General features: G+C 38.5%; 2 protein-coding genes across 3 annotated transcripts in view; one reads left to right on the top strand and one right to left on the bottom strand.

The window, feature by feature from the left end:
- Positions 1-2,350: 2,350 nt before the first annotated feature.
- TRAPPC3L (trafficking protein particle complex subunit 3L) overlaps positions 2,351-24,291 on the bottom strand; it is a 71,371-nt gene continuing 49,430 nt past the window's right edge. For both annotated transcript variants that reach the window (XM_069077372.1, XM_069077371.1), the window contains 2 exons: positions 4,594-4,779; positions 2,351-2,946 (listed from right to left, as the gene is read on the bottom strand). In XM_069077372.1, the coding sequence (XP_068933473.1) occupies positions 2,827-2,946; positions 4,594-4,779 (306 nt within the window). In that variant the 3' untranslated portion in view covers positions 2,351-2,826. The remainder of the gene's footprint in view (positions 2,947-4,593; positions 4,780-24,291) is intronic.
- Positions 8,673-20,003, top strand: CALHM5 (calcium homeostasis modulator family member 5). The gene is made up of 2 exons (XM_069077005.1): positions 8,673-9,501; positions 18,944-20,003. Exons 1-2 carry the CDS (start codon positions 8,962-8,964, stop codon positions 19,331-19,333), a joined length of 930 nt encoding a protein of 309 aa, XP_068933106.1. The 5' UTR covers positions 8,673-8,961; the 3' UTR covers positions 19,334-20,003.

Below are 24,291 nucleotides of genomic sequence, written 5' to 3'. Positions count from 1 at the left end.
CTGAGGCATAGAGAGAAGTGATTTGCCCAGTGTCACAATCTAGTAAGTAACTAGGGTGAAATTTGAACCCAGATCCTCCTACCTCTAAATCCAGCATTCTATCAACTGTGCAGACTTGCTTTGAGAATCAGTTGAGGTCATATATGTAAGTTACTTGATAAACTGTAAAGCACTACACACATCAGTTATTAATATCACACTCCAATACCCAATGTACCCTTCCTAAAATGCTGCCTTCCTCATATAATGCCTGTGTTCTCCTTTTTGTTTAACCAATGGCTTTTTGCAACTGGGAAATAAGATATACAGGCACTGGGGTATAGAAATCCATCTTGCCCTACTAGACAGTTGGGGGAATGCGGGAAGATATAAGAGAGAACAAATTGGGGAAGAGGTATTCAGTAGGCTTACTATCTTGGGGTGAGAGGTAGGGGCAGAGACAGGGAGAAAATTTGTAACTTAAAATCTTGTGGAAATGAATGTTGAAAACTACAAATGAATGAATGGATGGATGGATGGATGGATGGATGGATGGATGGATGAAAAAGAAATTCCTTGGAGAAGTTTCAAAGTATGATTGCTATTCTGAAAATACAAAAAAAAAAAAAAGGCTTTTGATTGTCTCTATACTTAAATTCCCGACTTTTCGCAAGTTTTGAGCATTTTCAATCATCATCTTCATGACACCAGTGCCAACTGAGAACTGTTGCCATTCTCCGAAAATGCATCACACACTTCCATCTGTTCCTCTTTTGTGGGTTCCTTTATTTTTTCTCAAGCAGGAAAGGTTTTACATCTTAGATGTGTTTTTCTGGCCTCTGGTTTACAGAGATAAAAGCAACACTACAAATTCTAGCCAAATATGGAGTGAAATTTTTGAGGTAAGAAGTGCTCCAAAAGAAAATTATTTAAAATCCCCAACTTTCTGGTGAGGACATTTCATGTTCTGAAGAATCAACACAGATTATTTTTTCCCTTGTATTCTTAGTAATCTAGCATCATATCTGTTTGTCTCAAATAACATGCCCATAGTCCAACCTCTTCATTTTATAAATGAATGAAATCTAGTTCTTTAGAATTTTAAGAATATTATTTTAAAATATATCATTTGTAACCAAGGTTACCATAGACTGTTTCTTATGATGGAAGCAATGTAGTGTGGTGGAAAGAGTGTTGGAACTGGAGTCAAAGGACCTGGACTCAGATCCCAACTGCAGTATTTGCTATTTGTTATGTGAACATAATTCTGGGACAGGCAGAATGCCAGGCTTGGAGTCAGGAAGACTCATCTTCTTGAGTTCGCATCTGGCCTCAGAAACTTCCTAGCCGTATGACCCTGAGAGAGTCATTTAACTCTGCCTCAGGTTTCCTCGTCTTTAAAATGAGCTGGAGAAGGAAATGGCAAACTACTGCAATATCTTTGCCAAGAAAACCCCAAATGCAATCACGATGAGTCAGACACAACTGAACAACAACTAAATGTGAACTCCTCCCTAGAGCTCAGTTTTCTCATCTGTAAAATTAAGGGATTGGACTAAATGGCCTCTGAGATCTGTATATCTCTAAATCAATGATCCTATGAAAACACCAAATAGATGGATGTCATTGGAACAAATACATTCTAAAGAGGACTTTGACAGAGTAATGTGCCTTTGAAGCTTGCAAATCAAATATCACTTTAGTGGGTTAATGAAATTAGGTAAACTATAAGGAATAATGGAGCAGGCAGGTGGAACAATAGATAGAACACTGGGCTTGGAATCAGGAAGATTTGTCCTCATGAGTTTGAGTATGGCCTTGGACACTTAGTAGCTGTGTGACCCTGGGCAAGTCACTCAACCCTTTTTGCCTCAGTTTTCTCACCTGTAATATAAGCTAGAGAAAGAAATGGTGAACTATCCCATTATCAGCTCCCTAAAACACTTGGGTGTTTAAACTTTTTAACTTTTTTTTTTAACTTTGGCAGTTACCAGAGAGGACCTCATATGCTGATTCTCTTTGTTCCTTACTGATGATACTCCATCTCTCTTCTCTGTATCTTTATACTGACATACCTGGAATGCTCTTCCTCCCTCCTTCTTCCTCAAAGAGTCCTTCTCTTCCTTAAGGGGCAACTCAAGCACTTTCTTTGTGAAGCCTTTCCTGACCTCCCAAAGTGCCAGGGCTCTCCTTCCCAAACTACTTTTTATTTAGTCTGGATACATTTATACGTGTATTCACTGTCTTTTCCACTAGAATATAAGCACCTTGTGAGTAGACATTGTTTCATTCTTTGTATTCAAGACTCCAGCATCTAGTTTAATAAATTCTCATTGATTATTGATACAAAATAGTAGACCATACCACTCAGTAAATCCACAAACATTTATTAAGCACTTACTATGTGCCAGGCACCATACTAAGCACTTGGGCTACAAATAAGACAAAAACAGCAATATTTAATTTCCCCCATCTGCTCAATAAGAGGATATATGTAAACTATTAATCCTTTTCTCCATGCTTACAAGTATGGAATGACTAGGTAGGATTGTGTAATATCGTGAAATTCATGCTCACTATATTAGATAATGAATTACTTATTTTAAAAGGTCTGTAGTTCTGCAGATTGGGAGAAAATATAAGTTTACAAGCAGAAAAAAGTTCTGTGATAACTTGTACCAAGCAATTCCTTGTGTGTGTGTGTGTGTGTGTTTATGTGGCTAAGTTATGCTTTTTCTTTTAAAGCTTGCATGACTTTAACAAAGTCGAAACCGCAGGGCCATATATAGTCAATCAGCCATTAGTCACTCCCTAAAATGACTTCCTGTGACTTTTGTATGTTGCTCTTCATTTTTTCCGTCTGTATTTTTTGTCCTCCAACTTCTTCAGGAATGTTATTCTTATTTCTGTAACTTTGTCACCTTTAAGTCTGTCTTGCAAGAATTTAACATCAGCAGTCAAATGAATCTAGAAGAGAAAAACCCAGGGTTGAGTTATTTTGTTTTTAACGCACCCACCCCCCTCTTCTTATTCAGTTTCATTTCCCCAATAAAGGAGTATGTCATTCCTTATAGGAAAAAAAAAAGTGAACGTGCTGGTTATATGCTTAGTTTACAGGACCAGGAAAATCTAGAATGGTTCTAAGTCAAAACCATAGATTTGGACCCATATTAGGCCATTTCTGTGTGTTTGGTTGAAATCAATATGAATGGTGTCACTGTGGTTCTGTCTCAGAATAGATCCATGCCCCCCAAATTGAGTTGAAATTGAACTTAGACCTGTGGATAACCCTGAATCTGGAGCTGTAGGTACCTTTCAGGGCTTCTCCACTCCAAAGCAGAAAACAACTTTCTTCTCTCTCTCTCTAAACCTACCCCAATTCAAATACAAATCTTCTTGGATCAGAAATAAATTCATCTCAATTTCTGAGGCTGGATAATAGCAACTAGCCAGGAGTAAGAATTAGGGAAGAGTATGTCTACAGGGAAGAGAGTTATAAAGTTATAAAGTTATAGAGTTATTTTTAATGCATTTTTATCAGTGTTGTACTTCTACACTTCCCAAGATCTCCAATTTTTAAAAAAAAAGGTCATTTAGAATAAGTATGCTTATCAGAAAGTAATTAGGTTGCTTTAATTGAAAATATGACACTGGTTCAAGGTAGACCTTTGGTGAAGAAATGAAGATTTTAATGGTGACTCATTTTGATTTGCTAGAAATTATTCTGTCACATCAAATGATACAGTAATTTAGAGACTTTTTAAGTCTTTGAAAGCACTGAAGTGCCTAATAAATTATGAATACAAAAGTAAATATTAACATTACAAGCATAAATATTTGATACTCAAGATTTATTTCCTTCCTAAGACTTTTTCCTTTTTTGAAGTACTTAAGTATGCAAGTAAAATGTATATCTTCCTGTATTCATTCATATCTATTCAAATAAGCCCATGTTTCTTTGTTTTCCTCTATAAAGCTAACACATACTATCAACCTGCCATTAGCAAGTCATAAATTTTGAGTTGAGAAATAATATGGTATTATTGAAAGAGAAGCTTCAAATTTGGAGTTAATGAACCTAGATTCCTATCTCAAGTCTGCCAATGTGAACTGCAACAATTCACTTAATCTCTTTGCACCTCATCTATGAAATGAGGAGACAGGATTAAATGACCTTTAAGTTTTCTTCCAACTCTGATTTCTATGATCCTGTGAGTTGGTACAGGTTAAAGTCACTTTGACATTTGGTGCCATATAAATTTTGGTGTTAGCCTGCATCACAAACTTTTATTGTCTATTGTACTTTCTATTATTCATGAAACCTAGAGCCTTCTCTCCTCCTAGACCAAGTCAGGTCCAAGAGCCACTTCCTTCTCTTCATCATTTCCTGGCTTCCTCCTGTTACCTCTCACTGATCCCAAGGCTATTTACTTTAGGGCCAACTTAGGAAGATTCTGAATATGGAAGGGCATGTTTGTGTGAATGACAGTAAATGAGTTTGGGGTTATCCATGATTTTTGATTACTTATATGACTTTTCGTGCCCTTCTCTCATTAGCACACATATTTTGTATGAAAGACCAATAGCCAGAAAAAATGAATGGTGTGTTTTTACCATTTCCAAGGCACCTCTAATGACTCCACACAGCAAATTACAGTAACAAAGAGAAGACCGTCCAGCTGGGAGCTCCTCTACAAACTCCACCAAAGGATTCTTGTCCAGAATTAGAGAGAATTCATTTCTACTTGATTCATTACGTGTCACACTAGGTGTGATTCCCAGGTACATCTTGAAAGCAACCTGAAAAGGCAGGAAACACAGTTGTTGACATTTTGGCTACAACAAATATCTTAGATTTTACCTCTTAGGTTCCTACTGGTGTGTTAGTAATGTCATTGACTTTTTAGAGCAGGAACCAATGAAGTTACCTTTTCTATGGCTATGAGAATATTAATAAAATTAATTATCTAAATAACCTCTGGAAAGGAATTCAATTTTTCCAAATTTTGAAATTCTCTTTAATTGTTCAGCAGCATTTCAGAGTGAAATGACTACAGAAATACTATAACCAGGATACACACACACACACACACACACACACAAGATATCTAGAATATATTAAATATGTGGGAACCATATTTTGTGAATGATAAACATGTGACTTAATATATGACTCAATCTTAATTTTTTTTAAAGCAATTAGGGTTAAGTGACTTGCCCAAGGTTACATGACCAGTTATTTTGTGTGGGTGTTAAGTATCTGAGGCCAGAACCAATCTCTGGGGCCAGCACTCTTACTCACTTCGCCACCTAGCCGAGCCCTTAATATGTTTTGTTTTGTTTTGTTAAAGCAATTGGGGTTAAGTAGCTTGCTCAAGATTGCACGGCCAGTTATTTCTGGGTGTGGTTCTAAGTATCAGAGCTCGGATTAGATCCCAGGCCATCCCGACTCTGGGGCCGGTGATGTTTCTCACTGCGCCACCTGGCCGCCCCCCCTTAATATGTTTCTTTTTTTAATCAAAGCAAATGGTTTTCTGAGAGATTTCTTGAAGCAGACATTGGGGCCATCTCTTTTTAACTCTGCACACACTCATGAATACAAATGGTGTAGCACTGTAGCCTTTCAGGTGTGTTCCTGCCCCAGGAAATGCTTTTCTTTTGGCTACCTTAACTTTCTTCATAAAAACACAAAAGGGACATCTTTCCTGAATACCCAGGAAACTGGCCGGAGAAAGGTGAGAAGAATTTGGTTATGTACGTTTTAAAGAACTATGAAAAAAGATGAGTTCTTAAAAGCATGTGTTGCTTCTAAAAAAACAAGTAGCTTGAAATTAAAATAAAATGTCTAAAAGGATTTTCTCCTAAAGGAGATGACCAAGACTGTCATAGAGTGTAAGTGGAATAGGAAGCAGTTTGCAAAGTGTGATTTGAGAAATCATAAAAGTTTTTTTCATGTTCCTAACAAACATGCATTTCACTGGCCTGAGAGAATGTCTACAATCCCTACCATAAATTACTTTTCTGGTCTAAGTCATTACCCCAGGGTGACTTCTATTAGCATGGAAATATTCTATTGTAGGTTTGGATTCAGAGGACCTGAGTTTGAATCCCATCTCTGCCACTTTCCTTGGGTGGTTTTGGACAAGTCACTTAACCTTTCTGAGACTCAATTTCCTGATCTGTAAAGTGAAGGGGTGGTACTAGATGGTCCCCAAAATCTCTTCCAGCTCTAAATCTAGAAGCCTAATAAAATCCTAAATCTTATTAAAAGCTCTTACTGATACAATCACTCAAGGTTTAAAAAACACATTCCACACAAGGACCTTGTTAGGTAGGTAGTTCTAATGTTATATTCATTTTGTAGCCAAGGAAACAAGCTCAGTAAGTTTAAGAGGCTTGGCTAGAGTCATGTCACTGTGTCAAGGCCTTGACTTGAACTTAGGCCTTCTGTTTCCAAGGTCACTATTATACTCTTTTCTTTTTAAAGACTAATTCACCAAATCATTATCACTCATTAACATCCTATTATGAATTAATTTGCTGGTTCCCCACCTCCACCACCCCCTTAGTAGATAATAGGACCTTGTTAATGGGTAAGTGAAGGAACTCTTCTAAAGAGAACAGGCTTAAAGATTATATTTGGGAGGATGGTGGGCCTGGGCAGTCAAGGAAACTAATCTGTAGATAGGAGTTTCGGGGTGGGGAACCTGTGGCATCAAGACCACATGTGGCCTTCTAGGCCCTTGAGTGCAACTTTTTGACTGAGTCCAAGTTTTACAGAACAATTCCTTTTATTAAGGGAATTTGTTTTGTGAAGTTCAGATTCAAAGGGCTGCACTTGAGGACCTAGAAGGCCACATGTGACCTCAAGGCCACAGATTCCCCACCCCTGCCTGGCTTAGTGGTAGTAGTTCTGAGTGGCCGCTTGATTGAAGAGCAATAGAGAAGCATTAAAGACAAATCTGTCTCCTTTTCAATGTTGTCTAGGGCCAGCATGACACACAGAAACATTATGTCTATTTCCATCTCTATAAAGCTCACAGGTTTATAAAGCACTGTCCTTACAACAACCCTGAAAAGTAGATAAGACACATTATTCTTTTTCCTTTTTTTTAATAGATGAGGAAACTGAAGCACAGAGAAATCAAGGAATTTCCCTAGAGTAGCACAATTAACAGTCTTTCGGTTCAGTGAGGGGAGGAGGGGGAAGCTGGATTTTGGAATCAAAGAATTTGATCTTAAATACTGACTATGCCACTTAAAATCTGTGTTATTTTTGGACAAGTCACTTAAGGCTGACATATCTCAGCCTTAGTTTTCTCATCTATAAAATAATTAAGTTGGACTACCTGGTCTCTGGCAGCTAAATGACTCTCTAGATAGAGCACCAGATCTATAGTTAGGAAGACCTGAGTTCAAATCCAGTCTCCGATACTTACTAGCTGTGTGTCCCTGGGCAAGTCACTTAACTTCTGTTTGCCTCAGTTGCCTCATCTGAAAATGAACTAGGGAAGGAAATGGCAAACCACTCCAGTATCTTTGCCAAGAAAACCCCCAAAAGGAGGCATGAAGAGTCACACAACTGAAAAACAAGGTCCCTAAGATTTGCTCTCTTCCTGTGAAATACTACAGCTGGGCATCTAATTTTGAGTCTTTTCCCTCCAAGAGCAAGACTATTTTTACATAGTATGCTATAAGTAATATACCTTAGAATCATTCTTTATCATGATCTGCTGTCATTTGCTAAGGGTTCTTATTCATTTTAATTTATTAACTATAGAATTTTATTTCTGTATTATCTTTATTAACTGTAGAATTTAATTTATTAACATGTAGAATGCATTTCCAGTGATCACTTGCATGTGAGAAGTGACAGAAAACAATACCACGGAGGAAAGGAGGGTGGGTCACATAGCAAGGATTCAAGATAACCGTAGAGACCTCAGGTGGTAAGTGGACACCTGGAAGATATTAAAAGGATTGGAGGAAGACCTCCAGCAAATGAGGGGGATCTTTTCTGAAGAATTTACAGAAAGACCCGGGTAAAGAGCACACAGAATGAGGAAGCCCAAGGGAATTGTAATTTGTATTAGTGGAAGAAAACCAGCGAAACCTCAGATTGATCAAAGAATCAAAACTTGAGTAGTGGAGGGAGAAATCAGATCCTTTTGTTCTTGATTCATTTACATCTCAAAGGCTCACAAGCTTTGTTCTGAACTCAAACAGCTATTGTCTCTTTACAATTGAAGTCTGGAACATTTCATTTTAAGTAGTATCAGGCACATTTTGCAAAAGACTAAAATCAAGATGGTTTTGCACACACAGAACTTGGTTATTAAACCCTACTTTTCTTAACTCCAATCCGCATCCCCTTCCTTTAATACATTTGTATGTTCTTAAGATTCTAACAGATATAGATTAAAAACCTCAAAATACCAGGACTTGGTTCAAATATTTAAACCAATGCATTTTGAGAGGACTTAAAACATCCCCTTCTCTTCAAAACTTTCAATAAAATAATAAAGGAAAATGAATTAAGACACTCTGGGCTTGGCTTTTGGCTTGTGATGGAGTGTTTGAAAATGATTTCTGCATGTGTCAGTGCCTGCGGAGCTGGAAAATTCCTGGGATGGTTGTGTTAGTGTACACTTCTCTATTTCTCTTTCCAAAACCATTACTTCGAGCCCACTGTACTTCGAGCCCTTCCTCTTCTGTGAGCTTTTCAATTGGATGGACTTCAGCTGGCTTTTGATCCAGTTAGAAGGCAATCTTCCTGCCAGCAGGAGGCAATATGAGAATATGCTCACTTAGAAATTTTCATTCTTGGTGAATGACATTGTTTCCTTATCTGCTAAATCTGAGAAAGAAACAAGACTACTATTTCGGAAGACAAGCTCCTTCCTACCGCAAACCAGGACAACAGATTTCTGCTCAGCTGACAGACATCGCCTCCTTCCTCCCTCCCTTCTGTGAATTTCAAATATGGATGGGATTCAGAACATTTTAAAATTCCTCACTAATCAGAAAAATGTCATTGGTTACAGCTTTATGGCTTTGCTAACATTAGGAGGTGAACGGCTCTTTTCAATTGTTGCTTTCAGATGTCCATGTAGCGCAGAAAATTTTGCCTATGGGATGGTCTTTCTCTTTGCCCCAGCCTGGGTGTTACTGATCATTGGGTACTTTTTGAATAGCCGGATGTGGAGACTCTTCACAGGATGCTGTGTGAACCCTAGAAAAATCTTCCCTAAGGGGAACAGCTGCCATTTCTTTTATGTCTTTGGTCAGATCACTTTAAATGCCCTGGTGGCCCCTATGATGTGGCTTTCTGTGGCATTGCTCAATGGGACCTTTTATGAATGTGCCATGAGTGGCACTAATAATCCCCATCTCTTAAAGATAATTTGCAAGGACAAGTCATCTCAGTGCTGGAATGAGCTGCACAAAGTAGCTTGTGGCAAAACAAGCATGCCCCTGGAAGACACCCAAGAACTGAAACTAACTCTGCAAGCACAATCTCAGGTAAGATTTAAAAAACAAAAAACCAACTTGATTCTCTTCTCAATGCCTTGCTTCAATGGATTGATTCATTCTGTCTGTTCTCCTTGCAGTTGATGCTTAGTCTTTCTTATGATCTCATTTGAGTGGGGGCATGGAATTACACAGAAATGTCAATAAGATGCAGCAAAAAGACAAATTCTCATAAAGTTTTTTAGAAGTCCAGAGGGCTCAGTGGCAATTAGAATTTGTTGTTTGGATTGTGTCTTTCCCATTTCTGAAAAGAAGATATCCCTATTTGTCATGTACAGGGTGTTCCCAAAGTCTCAGTACAGTTTTAAGCTATTAAAACTTATATGCCCAAGTACTTTATAGCAACCTCTCTGGGTTTATTTTGTTAATAATAAATAACTGTGAGACAAGGCAAGAATTAGTGTTAATGGCAGAGCATCTAACTGGAAACCTCTGGCTTTTGACTTCTTTTTTTAAAAGCTAGCTTCCCAGAAAAAAGCTTCTCTGGAGTCTGTTCAGTTGTTGTCATGGAGTTGAGCCAAGTGAAAGTACAACTTTCCAAAGCTAGGTCAGATCTCTTACTCTGAATGATCTTTACATCTAAATCATGAATTTGGATAACAGAGGAAACCATAGAACCATTATTCAGTGTGCCTTGAATGAGTTGATATCCCCATGTTGTTTGAAATACAGGAAACAAGGGCTATTTAAATAGCCTCCAATGAAAGGAAATCGTAATCTCTTAAGGAGCAAGAAGACTGCACATCTAAGTTTTATGTTAGGGTAGCAGCACTGGGAAACAAGAAATTCAGAATGTTCTGGAATGGTCCAGAAAATGAGAATATGTTAACTTAATGATTTCTGCCTTCTCCCTTCACATAGAGAAAGCTGAAGAAGGTAGTTCAAAGTGTATGAAAAGCAAGCAGATGTACACAGCCTGCAGCAAATCATAGACAAGTGCAGTCTGACTTCCTGTTTTTGGACAGCAAACAGGAAGCCAACTGTGCATTCCTGTGCCAAAATTACCAATGGAGGAGAAAAACAGCATATCAAGAGTGTTGTCAACTTTTACAGAAAATACACTGAAGGTTGCCAATCTTACACCTCTAGGGTTTGTCCCAGTCATCATCATTCATGAAACCTGGCTTTAAAAAACACATTCTTATAAAAGTTTGGTAATGTGGTGATGGTCTTTTCTTATATTAACAAGCCTCAAACCATAACCTGCAGTACTTTTCACCAACTACCACCACTAGTATATCTAATATATAACAGAAAGCCCCTTCCCACTAAATCAACGTCTTTATTTGAAGATGTTTGTGAATTGGAGATATGTCATAGCCAACAGTTTATGTAATTAAAAGTGCCTGGTTTATAATAGATGTTTAATAAGTGCTTGTTACCTTATTTATTTACTTGTGACCTACTTCTAGTTTCATCCTTCCAGTAGAATCAAATACTAAAATGGATCTGTGATTTCATTAATGTAGATCTTCCCTCCAATAGTGTAAAACACAAACCATCCCTGTCTGTGTTACCCTTTGCTCTTACCACATGACTGTGTGGGGTCAGAAAACCACTTACCCAAAAATTAAGAATCAGAGGTAGACAGGAGATGGACAGGAAGCTTTTATTCCGTTCCCTCGAGAAGAGGGCATCCTCACCAAGAGGAATCAAAGGGAAGGAGGTGTCTTACAGAAGGCAAAGCAAGGTTTTTAAACCCTAAGACAGTCAAGCCACCTCCCACCACAGTCCCTTGCTCCCCTTGGCAGGGAGGCAGGCTTACAGTCTGAACTCCAAATCCTTTTTCAATGATAAGGAACAAACAAGCCCATCACTATCCCTCAGTGACTGGGAGGCAGGCTTACAGTCCGGGAGCAAAGAAGGCAAAGAACAGGGAAGCCAATCCAAATGTACATGCCTCTATTTAGTAAACCATAAAACAAGGAAGAGGGAGGGGTCCTGGGCTGTGTACTTTTCTTAGGGAACCCAGGACTCTGGTCTGTCCAGTCTTACAAAAAGATCTCTGGTTTCAAGCTCTTTCTCTCCTCATTTGGAGAAGTCTTCACGGAGGGTCACAGAGGGTGTCCCACTCATGACCAAGTCATCTTTTCTCATTTCTTTGATGGCACTTTTTCCTCTGCTTCTTCATAATTCTTTTTTTCATGTTGTAACCTGCTTTCTATTGCATTGTGATTATAGAATTTGAGAGTTGGAAGGAATCTCAGTGATCATCTAGTTTTACCCACAGTGAAAAAGAATCTCTACTATAATATACCCAACAAGTGGTCACCCATTTTCTGCTTAAAAATTCTCCAAGAGGAGGACCCTACCACCTTCAGAGGCAGCACATTCCACTTTGGGACAGCTGAAATGGTATGAAGTTGATCCAGATGTCAGAGTGAAATTTTCTCCTTTGGAAACTTCTACCTATTTCCCTGAGGTCTGCCCTCTGCAGACAAGTGGGACAGGTTCATAGAATCGTAGATACAAGGCACAGCTAGGAGTCACAGTGGATAGCACACCAGCCCTGCAGTCCGGAGGACCTGAATTCAAATCTAACCTAAGATACTTAGTGACTCTGTGACTCTGACCACTTAACCCCAATTGTCTCCTTTAAAAAAAAAAGATACAAAGCTGGAATCCAATCCAATCAACATTCATTGAGTTCCTACTGTGTGCCAGGCACTTTGTGAAGCTCTTCGTATAAAAATTAATAAAAAGAAAGATAGTCTCTGACCTCAAGGAGCTACTGAAGGGAGAAAACACACAAAAGGAGGCAAGAAAGCAGGGGGGCTTCTTGTTCTTGTTTCTTAGTTGAAACTAAGCAGAACAGCAGACACAACATAGAGTGATCTAAGAGTGCAATATCTGCCCTTTATAAAGGAAGGTATTTGCTATTTGTAATGATTTAAGATCTTTCCCACCCATTAATGGGCCTCACCTGAAGCCCATTAAGGGAAGCTTGCTTAGGGGAGGCTTTCACACCTTTTGTTCATTTCTAATTAAGCACTCAATCATGATGGTTGTGATACCCTCTGGCTCTAAAAAGGGTATACATATATATGTGTGTGTATATATATATATATATATATATTTATTTATTTATACATATTTTTTTTTCATATACTCTGAGGTTAACATTTTGCTTTGGGGCTCACTCATTGGAAGAGTGTTCTTGTGATTTGACCAGATGAGACTCTGGGTAGCTGTTAAGGAGTCCTCTGGCTTTGAAAAAAACAGATGTTGGTGCTTCTCTCTCTGGTAACCATGTATATATTGCCTTGGTCAGATAGTTGGATCTGTCTGTTAATCTGTGCTAATTTCTCAGACAGTTAGAAGCCCTATCTATTGTTCTTTATTTTTCTGCTTGCATTTTCTCTGTATTTTCTTTTTCTTTTTTTTACTTTATGGAGGGCAATTTTTTAGCTCATTTTTGTGTTAAGTGTTTGAGGCTGGATTTGAACTCAGTCTTCCTGACTCCAGGGATGGTGCTCTATTCACTGCTCCACCTAGCTGCCCCTTTTCTCTGTATTTTCTCTGAAGTTTAGGGTGCTGACTTTTCCTCTAAACTAGTGAATGTAATTAAAAAAGATTGTTACCCCTCTAAACAGCTATCTTTCCAAGTAAAGCAGATCTAAGAACTTGTGCTAGCAGCCATCCTGGGTATGCCAGTGTAGCTGCCGCTACATTATGCTACCCTACCCTCCAGGCCTCCAGAGTAGAGAGAATACTGAGAAAGTAGTTTCAATCAAGGTTTGGGTTAGTAGCATGATGATGAGATTAGAAGTTATGAGTTTACTTCGGGAGGGACATCTTATTCTGTGGAGCTGAAACCAAGACAAAGAAGCAGATGCAAAGTTTTGAGTACTCTATCCAGTCCCTTCATTTCATAGATGAAGAGACTGAAATATCTGGGAGGTACATGACTTGCCTAAGGTCTCATGTCAAAAGAGAGATTGAAACTCAGGTCTTCTAACTCCCAAGTCAGTGTGTTCTTTCCACTGTAGTACTCTGCCTCCAATCTCATCGCTTCTCCAATGACACAGCCTTTCAAATGTCTGAAGAGAATTATCCTCAATCACCCCCCCACCCCGTTTTCAATTCTTCCATGACTCATAGCCATACAACACTGAATTGTCAATCAAGTGGAAAATTCTTTTAATTAATTGTTGATGGGTTATGGTGGGGTTTGGGTTTTTTGGTTTGTTTTTACTTTTTTGTTTTGCTTTTGTTTTTGAAATAGCTATAAGGAAATTCTAGATACATCTCAAAAAGGAAAATATGAATGATTCTATTTGTAATTAACTCTTCTTTATTTCCCTGGTTCTTCATGAATGGGAGAGGCGAAAAATTCTCAGACTATATCCTAAAATCTAGTAAGGTTTCTCATGGGAACAGGCCTGAGTTTCAGTTTCACCCTTCCCCTTCTTTACTACTGCCACATCACCATTAAGTCCTTTAGGACCCTTCCCTCGATCTGGCTTTAACATTTGCCAAATAAGGACATGAACATTTGAATTGGCTATACCCTGTTTCCCTGTTCTTTGTCTATTTTTGCTCCCAGACTGTAAGCCCGACTCCCAACCAATCAATGGGAATGAGAGATAGTGATGGGAGGGGATTTGTTTATGTTAAGGTATATAATCTCGGTTTATCTTCTGTAACACACTTCATTCCACTGATCTGCACTGGTGGAAGGGATGCCCTTTTCTCATGAGAACTGAATAAAAACTTCCTATTCCTCTGACTTCTAATTTTTGGGTAGGGGATTTTTGGGGACCCTGTAGCCACACATTCATATTTCTAATGTGTCTGCTAGTCAGTACTTCCATCAAGAGGAATAGCATTAAAAATCAGGTTCTTCCATCAGTTACTTGCTAGCAATGCTGATAATGTGGTGATGGTTAAAATATTGAAATTAATGTTTGAGATATGGTATGGTATTTATCTGTGGACATATTATGGTTTATAGGAGGAAATCAGTTTGTTTGGAGATCAGTGTATAGATCTTCCGAAGGTCCCTTTGGGCTCTGCTCAGAAATCAGAAATATGAATGACCTCTGAACTAAAATGTCAGGTTAGAGTTAAGGATCAGAAACCACCCAGTAGATATCCAATAGGTATGGGCTAGAAAGGCCTGGGAGGTCCAATAGAGGTCTTAAATGGTTAGATGGAGATTAGGGCAGGGCTGTGCTAGTAAATGTTTAACAAACATCTCACCAAAAAATAAATGCAGCAAGGGCATAAGTTTATGTTTAATCTGTATTATTAACATTTTCTCCATCATGCTCCTAAGTTAGACAATCAACAAAACAATACCTCAGGCCTTGAGTTGTAGCATTTGTCCATTTCTAAAATGTAAATGCTCATTGTAAAAATTTAATAATCAGCTCTCTCTAATCCCTGGATAAGGGTTAGGGGTCTGAAAGAAAATGGATTAAAATAAAGGATTTGATAGATAGAAAATTAGCATTAGAGTTAGGGCTAGAGATGCTACAAAGAGGTCTGTTGGCAATGCAGATGTGAAGTGAACTCCTGAGATAAGCATGAAAAAACAAACAAACAATAAATGAGTTGGAAGAAGGCTAAACTTTCTGGATAGCTAAAGTCAAAATTATAATGCATACAAATGATTCCAAATGACCTTAAACATTTCAAAGCAATCATGGAGAGATGAAAGTAAATCTGCAAATAGGTCACTTTTCCTCAGAGAATCTGTAAATGTATACATGTCACCCATTGCCATAGCTATTTGAGTTTCTCTCTAGTAACTTCTCTCTAGTAATGACTTACTAAAATGGGGCACTTAACCTAGACAAAGTACGTAGTACTCCCAGGCTCTATGGTTTCATTAGAGTGTATATTCCTTCTGCTGACATAGATTGTTATCCCCTTTTGCCATAGTAAAAGGTCTTCATAAATTACTATGGCAGAAAAATTCATTATTTGATGACCAACTGTTTGGTGATGAGTCTCTAGGAATTGTAGAACAGTTTTCATAAGACAGATATAGTCTGTTGCTCTATTTATGGAGGTAGAATTCTTTGGTGGATAAAGTGTTGGAAGTCAGAAAGTCCTGGGTTCAAATTCTGACTCAGGTACTTGCTAGCTGCTTGAGCCTGGACGAGACACTTAACTGTTCTGAGCCTCAGTTTCTTCCTCTGTAAAATGGGAATAATAATAGAATCTATCCTACAGAGTTGTTGTGAAGCTCAAATGAGGTAACAGAGGTAAAGCAGAACATAAAGCACTATCTAAATCTTAGCTTTTTTACTCCGAATCCTTTTCAACTTGTGCTCCACTGGAATCCATGCCACGATGAGAATTTTAGTGGGAGCACAAAGTAACATTATACTTATAGTCCCTTAGCAAGACATGCACATTGCCTGTGAAACTTGGCTAAAACGTCACCAATATCAGAAGAAGAGGGTATTTTCTCTGCCCGTATTTTCTTAGCTTCTTTGTTGTTATTCAGTCATTTTTCAGTCATGTCTGACTCTTTGTGATCCCATTTGGGGTTTTCTCAGCAAAAATACTAAAATGGTTTGCTATTCCCTTCTCCAGCTCATATTACAGATGAGGAAACTGAGGCAGAGTTAAGTGACTTGCCCAGGGTCACACAGCTAGGGTCACAACTCCGAGGTAAGATTTGAACTAAGGGAGATGAGTCTTCCTGACTCCACACCCAGCATTCTATGCATTGAGACACCTAGTTGCCCCTATTTCTCAGATGCTCTAAAACTGCATTTTGAACCTCCAATTATTATAATTAATATATAATTAATCCATTTTGAAGCTATATCTTCAGTGAGAGTAATGTGGGAAGCAAAATGTTTGTAGGAAATAAAATTATTGCTAAGAAAATTCACCAATACCTGATGCGTTCTCACCTTAAGATTCATTTTTGAGGGGCAGCAGAAATGGTAGGGTTTAGTTGTTATTGTTATTAGTTAGTCCTTCATTTTCAAAAGGACCAATCACATCCAGGCTGATGTCATGACTTAAGTATAAATTGGATTTAAGTGAGGCAGAGTGGCACAAATGTGATTTCATTGGTATGGAGAATTCCCCTTTGCAAATGCCTTCCATGATGCAGATTGTTCACTCCCATGTTAACTTACTATCCTGGAAAGCTGCTTGGCACAATGAAAATATCACTTGCCCTAATATACAGCTAGTATACAGCAGAAGTAAGATTTGAACTTACATACCTATAAATGTAGGAGGGAGTGGGAAGCTAGTCTAAACATGGGTTCTTAACGTGGGGTCCATGGATAAATTTCAGAGTCTTGTGAACTTAGATGGGAAAAAAATTACATATTTTTTTTCACTAACCTTTGGTTTCCTTTATGATTCTCTGTATTTTATGTATTTAAAAAATATTATCCTGAGAAGGCATCCAGAGGCTTCACCAGACTGACAAACAATGTTAAGAACCCCTGGTCTAGAATGTAAAATAGCAATTCTGGTGAGAAACATGAAATTATATTATTATAGTCTGTGATTGTAACTGTATTTGCCTTTCAATCATTTGTTCAATCAAGAAGCATTTATTAAGGGTCTACTTTGTGTGAGGCACTTTACTAGAACCTGGAAATGTTAAGACAAATAACAAAAGTTTGTTTTAAGATAAAAACTATACTACAAGAAAGTTAGGGGTAAGGGGGCAAGGGTGATATATGAGGGGGCAGCCTGGGGGAAGGAGTAATCAGTATGCTTGCCATCTTTGGTCGGGGAGTAGGGGAGAGATGGGGAAAATTTTGGAACTCAAAATCTTGTGAAAATGAATGTTAAAAACTAAAAATAAATAAATTCTGGGGAAAAAAGATGAAAACTATAAGTTGATTACTCATATTCAAAATTATCATCCCCAGAAGGCCACTCTGCTGTTGTACTATGAAGGGGAGAGACAGGGAGGAACCATGTACATTAAATAGAAGGGTTTGTTTTTAACACATTAAAATTTATACTCAAACATTCTCTATATGAACTTAAAATATTTTTACACAATAAACAGTGCTTCATAAGAATATAAAAAAGAAAAGAAAAATAATTATGAACCATTCTCATAGCAGTTATATCTATCACTCATGTCCTATGCAGACATCTGATAGACTATGTACTAGAAGATAATCAAGAAACTAAAATGTAAATAGATTTACTAAAAAAGGTCAAGTTACTACATGCCAGCCTCTACCAAGAAAAACCATTGTCCTCTTTATGCTTGGTGAGTAAATGGGAGGCAGTGAGGGGGATGCAGGCTGTGTAATGCCAGACAACTTAAATGCAATGTTTATGACTTGAAAATATTGACAATATAAAAAAAATGACTTTATGAAAATAGCCCCCATCTCATTCCTAATTTTTGTTGAGTCATTTCAGTCATGGCTGACTCTTTGCAACTCCATTTGGGGTTTTCTTGGCATAGACCCTGAAGTGGTTTGCCATTTCCTTCTCTAGCTCATTTTGTAAATGAGGAACTGAGGCAAATAGCATTAGGTGATTTGCTCAGGGTCACACAGCCAGTAAGTCTCTGAGGCCAGATTTGAACTCATGAAGAGGAGTCTTCCTGACTCCAGGTCAAGCACTCTATCTACTGAGTTACCCAGCTGCTTCTTCATTCCTACCACTACACTTTTTATGAAAATTAAACACAAAGTGTATACAGATTTTATACTTTATGAAGATTGAGGAAAAGGCATCAATCTCAGTAAAGCCTCCTTTGAATAATCCCTGAATAAAGCCCTTTGTGTGAAAATGATATTTTTCTTTAAAGAAAACACTATTACATTGACTGAAAGACCTCAAACTACAATGGCTGCACAGTAATAAGCAATGAACGTTTTAACTGATAATTAGGTAAGTTACTGGGGAAGCCACAGCCTCTTCTATTTTCTGTTACTACAACAATGTGTATTTTTATTAGCAAATTTGGAATACTCGATGGTGGTGGTATAATTCTTTTTTTTGGCAACACCTGTACCTGGACAGTGACTTGAGTTCATATCAGTGAAGGATAGTAGAGAACACTGACTATAGAGGGAATTTTGTCTTACCTTGATCTCTGCAAAAATATCATCTTAGTTTCTTTCACTTATGACTGATTCTTTAGTTGAGTCATTTAGCTAAACATTGCCTATTCATCATACAGTGTAAACAGTAGGGCCTGAGTTCAATTCTTGGCTTTGCTACTCAATACCTATGTGACAAGTCATTTAATTTCTCTGAACTTCAGTTTCCTCATCTGTAAAATGTATCAATTGTACTAGATGATCTCTGAGGTTGTTTGTGGCTCTAAAGCTATAATTCTACAATTTAGCCAAAAGCTCCCAAGTGATAGAGTTGGACAAGATGACCTTTCAATTTCTTTCTAGTTCTAAATCTCTGACGTGCCGATATTATGTCAATTAAAATAATTGAAAATTCACTGTTCCTCCATTTCCTTTCCAAGATCCTAGGATGGTGTGTGGTTTCCACGGCTGCCTTCTTCTCTCTCCTCACCACCTGCTATGTCAGATGCCGATCTAAGATCAGCCACCTTCAGATGAAGTTTTGGAAGACCTACGCAGACCAGGAGAAGGAGCAATTTGATAAAACTTTCCTGGAGTATGCATCCAGGCTGAGTGAGAGGAACCTAAAATGTTTTTTTGAGAACAAAAAGCCAGATGCTTTCCCCATGCCGACCTTTGAAGCCTGGGAGGCTGCCTCAGAGCTGTACTCCTTCAACCGAACTCAGCAACACTATAGCACCCTGCACCGAGTGGTGGAAGATGGGCAAGGAATCATCAGTGAAGAAATAGAGACAACTTTGGATTTTGTGGATAACCGGGTTGATGTCTAGCCTTCAGAAAAGCATCATTTCCACCCTCTTTGTATTTTTACAAATGTTCTATGTCTTACATTTGGGAGAATCTTCGCATTTCATTAACCAAAAAATCTTTTCAGAGGCAGTATGGTATAATGATTAGAGAGGCATTGAGATTAGCTAGGCTTGGAGTTAGAAAGATCTGGGTTGAACTCCTTCCTCCAATTTGCACTAAACTGGCCCATTTATTGTCCTGCATGCATTTCATCCCATCTTCCACCTCCCACCTCCCATGGCTGTCCCTCATGCCTGGAATGTAGTCCTTCCTCACTGCCATGTCTTGGAATCTCAAAGCTCAGCTCAATTGCCACCTTTTCCAGGAGGCCTTAATGCTTGTGCATTCCATCCTCCCAAAATTAGCTTGTATTTACTTTGTATATATTTTGTATTTGCTTATATGTATATATTTCTCTCTAATAGAATGCAAGTTCTATGAGAGCAGGGACTATTTTATTTTTCTCTTTTCATATTCCTAGACCCTAGCAGAGTGCCTAGCACATAAATAATTAGCATGGAATAAATATGTGCTAAATGATTGGCTTGGCACTTGCTATAGTATCTTTCTGACCATGGACAAATCATTTAATCAATTTGTACCTCAGTTTCCTTATCTGTAAAATGAAAATAATAAAACTTGTATCATCTACCACACCAGTTCAGATAAGAATATATATCTGCAAACCATAAAGAATTATGCAGGAATAAGTTGTTGGTAGCAATGTTGTTATTATTACTATTATGATTGAGAGGTAGTGTAGTGTAGGGAGTAGTTAGATGACAGTAGATAGAGTACTGGGCCTGGAGTAGAAAAGACTGGAGTTCAAATCTGACCTCAGGCACTTACTAGCTATGTGACCCTGAGCAAGTCACTTAACTCAGTTTGCCTCAGTTTCCTCATCTGTAAAATCACTCTAGTATCTTTGCAAAGAAGACCCCTAATGGGGTCATGAAGAGTCAGACTCAACTGAAACAACTAAATAGCAAAAACAACAGAATATATGCTAATTGATTGACCTGACCCTGTTATAGTGGCTTTCTGACCATGGACAAATCATTTAATATGTAAAATGAAAATAACAAGACCTATATTAACTACCTCACTAGTTAAAAGAGTGTATATTTGCAAACCTTAAAGTGCTATGTAGGTATCAGTTATTGGTGGCAGTGTTGTTATTATGACTATTATTACTGAGAGCTAGTGTAAGTACAGTAGATAGACAGTTGCTCCCAAATCAGAAAGAACTGAGTTACTCTAGCTGTGTGACCACAGATAAGGTTAAACCCTGTGGCAGAGCAATAGCAGAACAGGTATTAGTCAACTTTGGTAGAGGGAGTTTCCTTACCAAGAATTCCATCCACTTAGGGAATCTCAACTCTATTCCAAAAAACCATCATTGTCATTATTCACTTCTATTTCCTCTCCCTTATGGCTTCTTCATAGGGGAAAAAAAAAGAAAAGTAATTTTTAAGTTATTCCCTGGTCATCGCATCACATAAACATTGGCATGAGGCACTTTCTAGTGTCCTACTTTAATAACACAAATGCCAAAGGATATCTGTTAAAAAAAAAAACCGACATGCTTTACTTCCCTACACCAGCACATAATCAAGAAATGTGTACTCTCTTTTTTCACTGTTCAGCTCCTTCTCTGGAAGTATCCCCATGCTTTTCTATATTCTTCACAGTCATGATTCCTACAGTAGAATAATATTCCATACATCCCTATACAAAAGAAGTCACTGCTCAGTTGATAGATATGACTTTTCAAAGCACTTTAAATTTTGATCTCTTCTTACTCCATGTTCAGTGTTCTTTTCCTTTTATTGAAAATAAGAACTTATTATTATCAATGAAAAGCAATTTGTGTGTGTATACATTCTGACATCTTTTTCCATAGTTCTGTTATTAAGCTAGGCAAAGCCTCTTGAGTGACTTCAGAAGCTTATTGTCTAAACTGATCTGTATTTTGCTTTATGGTCTTATAGTAGCTTTCAACATTCTTTTCAGATTTCTGGAGCCCAGAGGAAAATAGATGGAAACTATGCAAAAAAAAAAAAAGTCTGAGAATAGTTCAAAAATAACTAAACCAAATGGAGAGTGTTTTCTGGATCTGATCAAGTTAAAAAAAAACAAAACATAGAAAGGAATTCAAGCTGAGCTAAAAAAATTGTGCTGAAGAGCAGTTTCCAAATACTTTGTTTACTAAATGGCCTGTGAGTTCAAAACCAGTAGATTGTACCTTTCTTTAACTACTAATGATATGGTAATTGTTTCCTGATTATACTGAAGAGATAATGTTTTCTTAGACACATGTCACAGCTAGAAGAAAATCCTTAGAAGTTATTTAGTGGCTCAGTGGAAAAATCACTGGGCCCGGGGTCAGGAAAACTAATTTTCCTGAGTTCAAATTTATCCTCAAACACTTACTAGCTGTGTGACCCTGGGCAAATCACTTAATCCTGTTTGCCTCAGTTTCCCTATCTGTAAAATGAGCTGGAGAAGGAAATGACAATGAATTCCAGTACATTTGCCAAGCAAGTCCTAGGAGGGGTCATGAAAAGTCAAACACAACTGAACAACAAACTCCCCTCATCTCATTTTACAGGGAAAAATTGGAGAATAGAAGTGTGTGCACCCCAAAACTGTGTGCAACAGAGATCCTTACCTAAATAATACTCAGAGGCTTCTCAAGCTAGGAAGCAGAAAAGAATGGTTTATTACAATCTTGAGAAAGGGCCCCCCTCCTGACAAATGGTCAGGGAGAAGAAGCAATTTACAAAAGGAAATGGTGAAGTTATAAAGCCCTAAGGAGGAATGCTCCCCCTCCCCACTGCTGACCCTTTTCTTCCATTGGCTGGACGTCAGGTGCATAATCTAAGCGAGGCAATCTATCTCAAGTACTTGAACAAGGAAACAGTAGACCACCCAATGTACATTTGAGAAAGCACTTCTGTCCCTATTTGGCATATCTTATGCTAAGGTGTCACTGAGGAGAGGGGTGACTCCCTCTGAGTTCTGAGTCCTTGTAAATCATGTGATTTCCTGTGAAGGGGAACTCGGGCCTGTTTCCCATGAAAAGCCTTACTAGATTTTAGAGTATAGTCTGAGAAGTTTTCACTCCTTTCAGTCAGAGGATCTAGGGTTGATGGGGCATTAATGATGGACCTGATGGGACTCTACTGATGGACCCCTAAAAGAAAAAAGACCATGTCTTTGGACCCTGGATCTCAAAGCCCCTGAACCCAGATCTCTGGCATTCTCCAGAGGTACCTGACCCATCTCAGCCAATAATCCTTTTAACTGCCCTGTCACTGGGGCTCTCCCACCCCTTAACTCCTTCAATTGTCTCCACCTGGCCCATCCCTGGCTATTTGTCTTTCTGTATAAAAGCATCTTTCCTCCCTTAAATTGCTCAGATTCTTAAAATTTGGCCCTCTTGTATTGGTCTCACAAATAGTGCAGACTCACTAGGAATCTCACCCATCCCCGCTGGTGTTTTAATAAACTACTTGGACTGAAAGAAGGTCTGAGTGGTCGAATTCTTTTGAGGCACACCCGTGCCCTTTGCCCTTGCATTTGGGGGTTTCCAAGACCTCTAGACTGCAACTGGGTCACAGATAGTGCTAAGTGACAGAGCAGGGTTGTTTGTCCAACTCTTCCAGTTCTTCTAGACCCCATTTGGGACGGGTGGGCCAGGTAGCACAGCAAGTAAGAGCACCGGCTCCAGTGCTGAGATAGACCTGGAGATCGAATCCCGGGCTCAGACACTCAGCACCACACCCAGAAATAACTGGCCATGTAACCTTGAGCAAGTTACTTAACCCCGATTGCTTAAAAATATTAAAAAAAAAAAAAGACCCCAAACAGTGGAGTGGTTTGCCATTTATTTCTTCAGCTTATTTTACAGATGAGGAAACTGAGGCTTTGCCCAGAGTCATACAGTTAGTAAGTGTCTGGCCTGATTTGAACTCAGGAAGGTGAGTCTTCCTGACTCCAGGTCCAGCCCTCCATCGACTGAACTATCCAGCTATCTCAACAGAGCAGAAACTTGAACCCAAATCTTTGAACTCAAGTCCAATATACAACATTGCCTTTTTCCTTAACAAGAGGGAAGGGAATATTATTTTAGAAGCACATACTCTTTCATTGCTTTATGAAATAAGTATAGCCAATGAAGATGATAGTGGTCACAGGTAAAGAATAATCTTGCTGCACCCACCCAGAAACACCCGGCCATGTAACCTTGAGCAAGTTACTTAACCCCGATTGCTTTAAAAAAAAAAAAAAGAATAATCTTGCTTAAGCTCTTAGTTTATAGTCTTTCTGGTCTCCAGTCCATCTTCCTGACAACTCCTAAAACAAAGTCTTCCTCAACCACAAGTCTGTCTACATCACTTTCTTACTAAAGAATCTTCTGTCACTCCCTATTGCTTCTAGGATAAAATGCAACCTTCCAGATTGGTGTGTAAAGACCTTTTTAATCTGCCTGCACTTTACTTTTCTCAGTTCATTTCACGTCACTCCCCTCCATGCATTTACTGCATGTTGCATTCAAATATCTTACTTGCTGTTTCTAGAACAAAGTGTTCCATTTTCTGCTGTCTTTGTACATTAGCACAGATTGTCACCCATTCCCAAAATCGCCTTCCTCCTTACCCTTACTGATGGGGTACAGGCTCTGGTAACCCCCTTGAGCTCTGATTGAATCTTCCCATTTGATGAGGCATTTGCATGAGGTCATAAGACTTTCACTGTGGCTCTGCCCAAACCTTTGTTACTAACTTGGCCCTCCTTTATCCAGCTAGCTCCTACCCTTGACCCTCAACTTGTTATACCCTAGAACTGAGGTAGCCTCTGGCAACTTCTCTCATTTACTGGAGTCTGATCTCATTGACTCCTCCTGAAGACCCTCCCCAAACTCATTACTGGAGTC

This window comes from Petaurus breviceps, unplaced genomic scaffold (assembly GCF_028583685.1).
Source record: "Petaurus breviceps papuanus isolate PSGF00001 unplaced genomic scaffold, PetGlider_PUasm1.0 90977, whole genome shotgun sequence".
NCBI classification, from domain to species: Eukaryota; Metazoa; Chordata; class Mammalia; order Diprotodontia; family Petauridae; genus Petaurus; species Petaurus breviceps.
The sequence above is the reverse complement of the archived record's forward strand: the minus strand, read 5'-3'. Positions and strand labels throughout refer to the sequence as shown.

Coding starts and splice junctions, on each gene's coding strand:
- CALHM5 (XM_069077005.1), top strand. CDS start 8,962: ATGGATGGGATTCAGAACATTTTAAAATTCCTCACTAATCAGAAAAAT. Junction 9,502..18,943: donor CTCTGCAAGCACAATCTCAG/GTAAGATTTAAA, acceptor TTCCTTTCCAAG/ATCCTAGGATGGTGTGTGGT.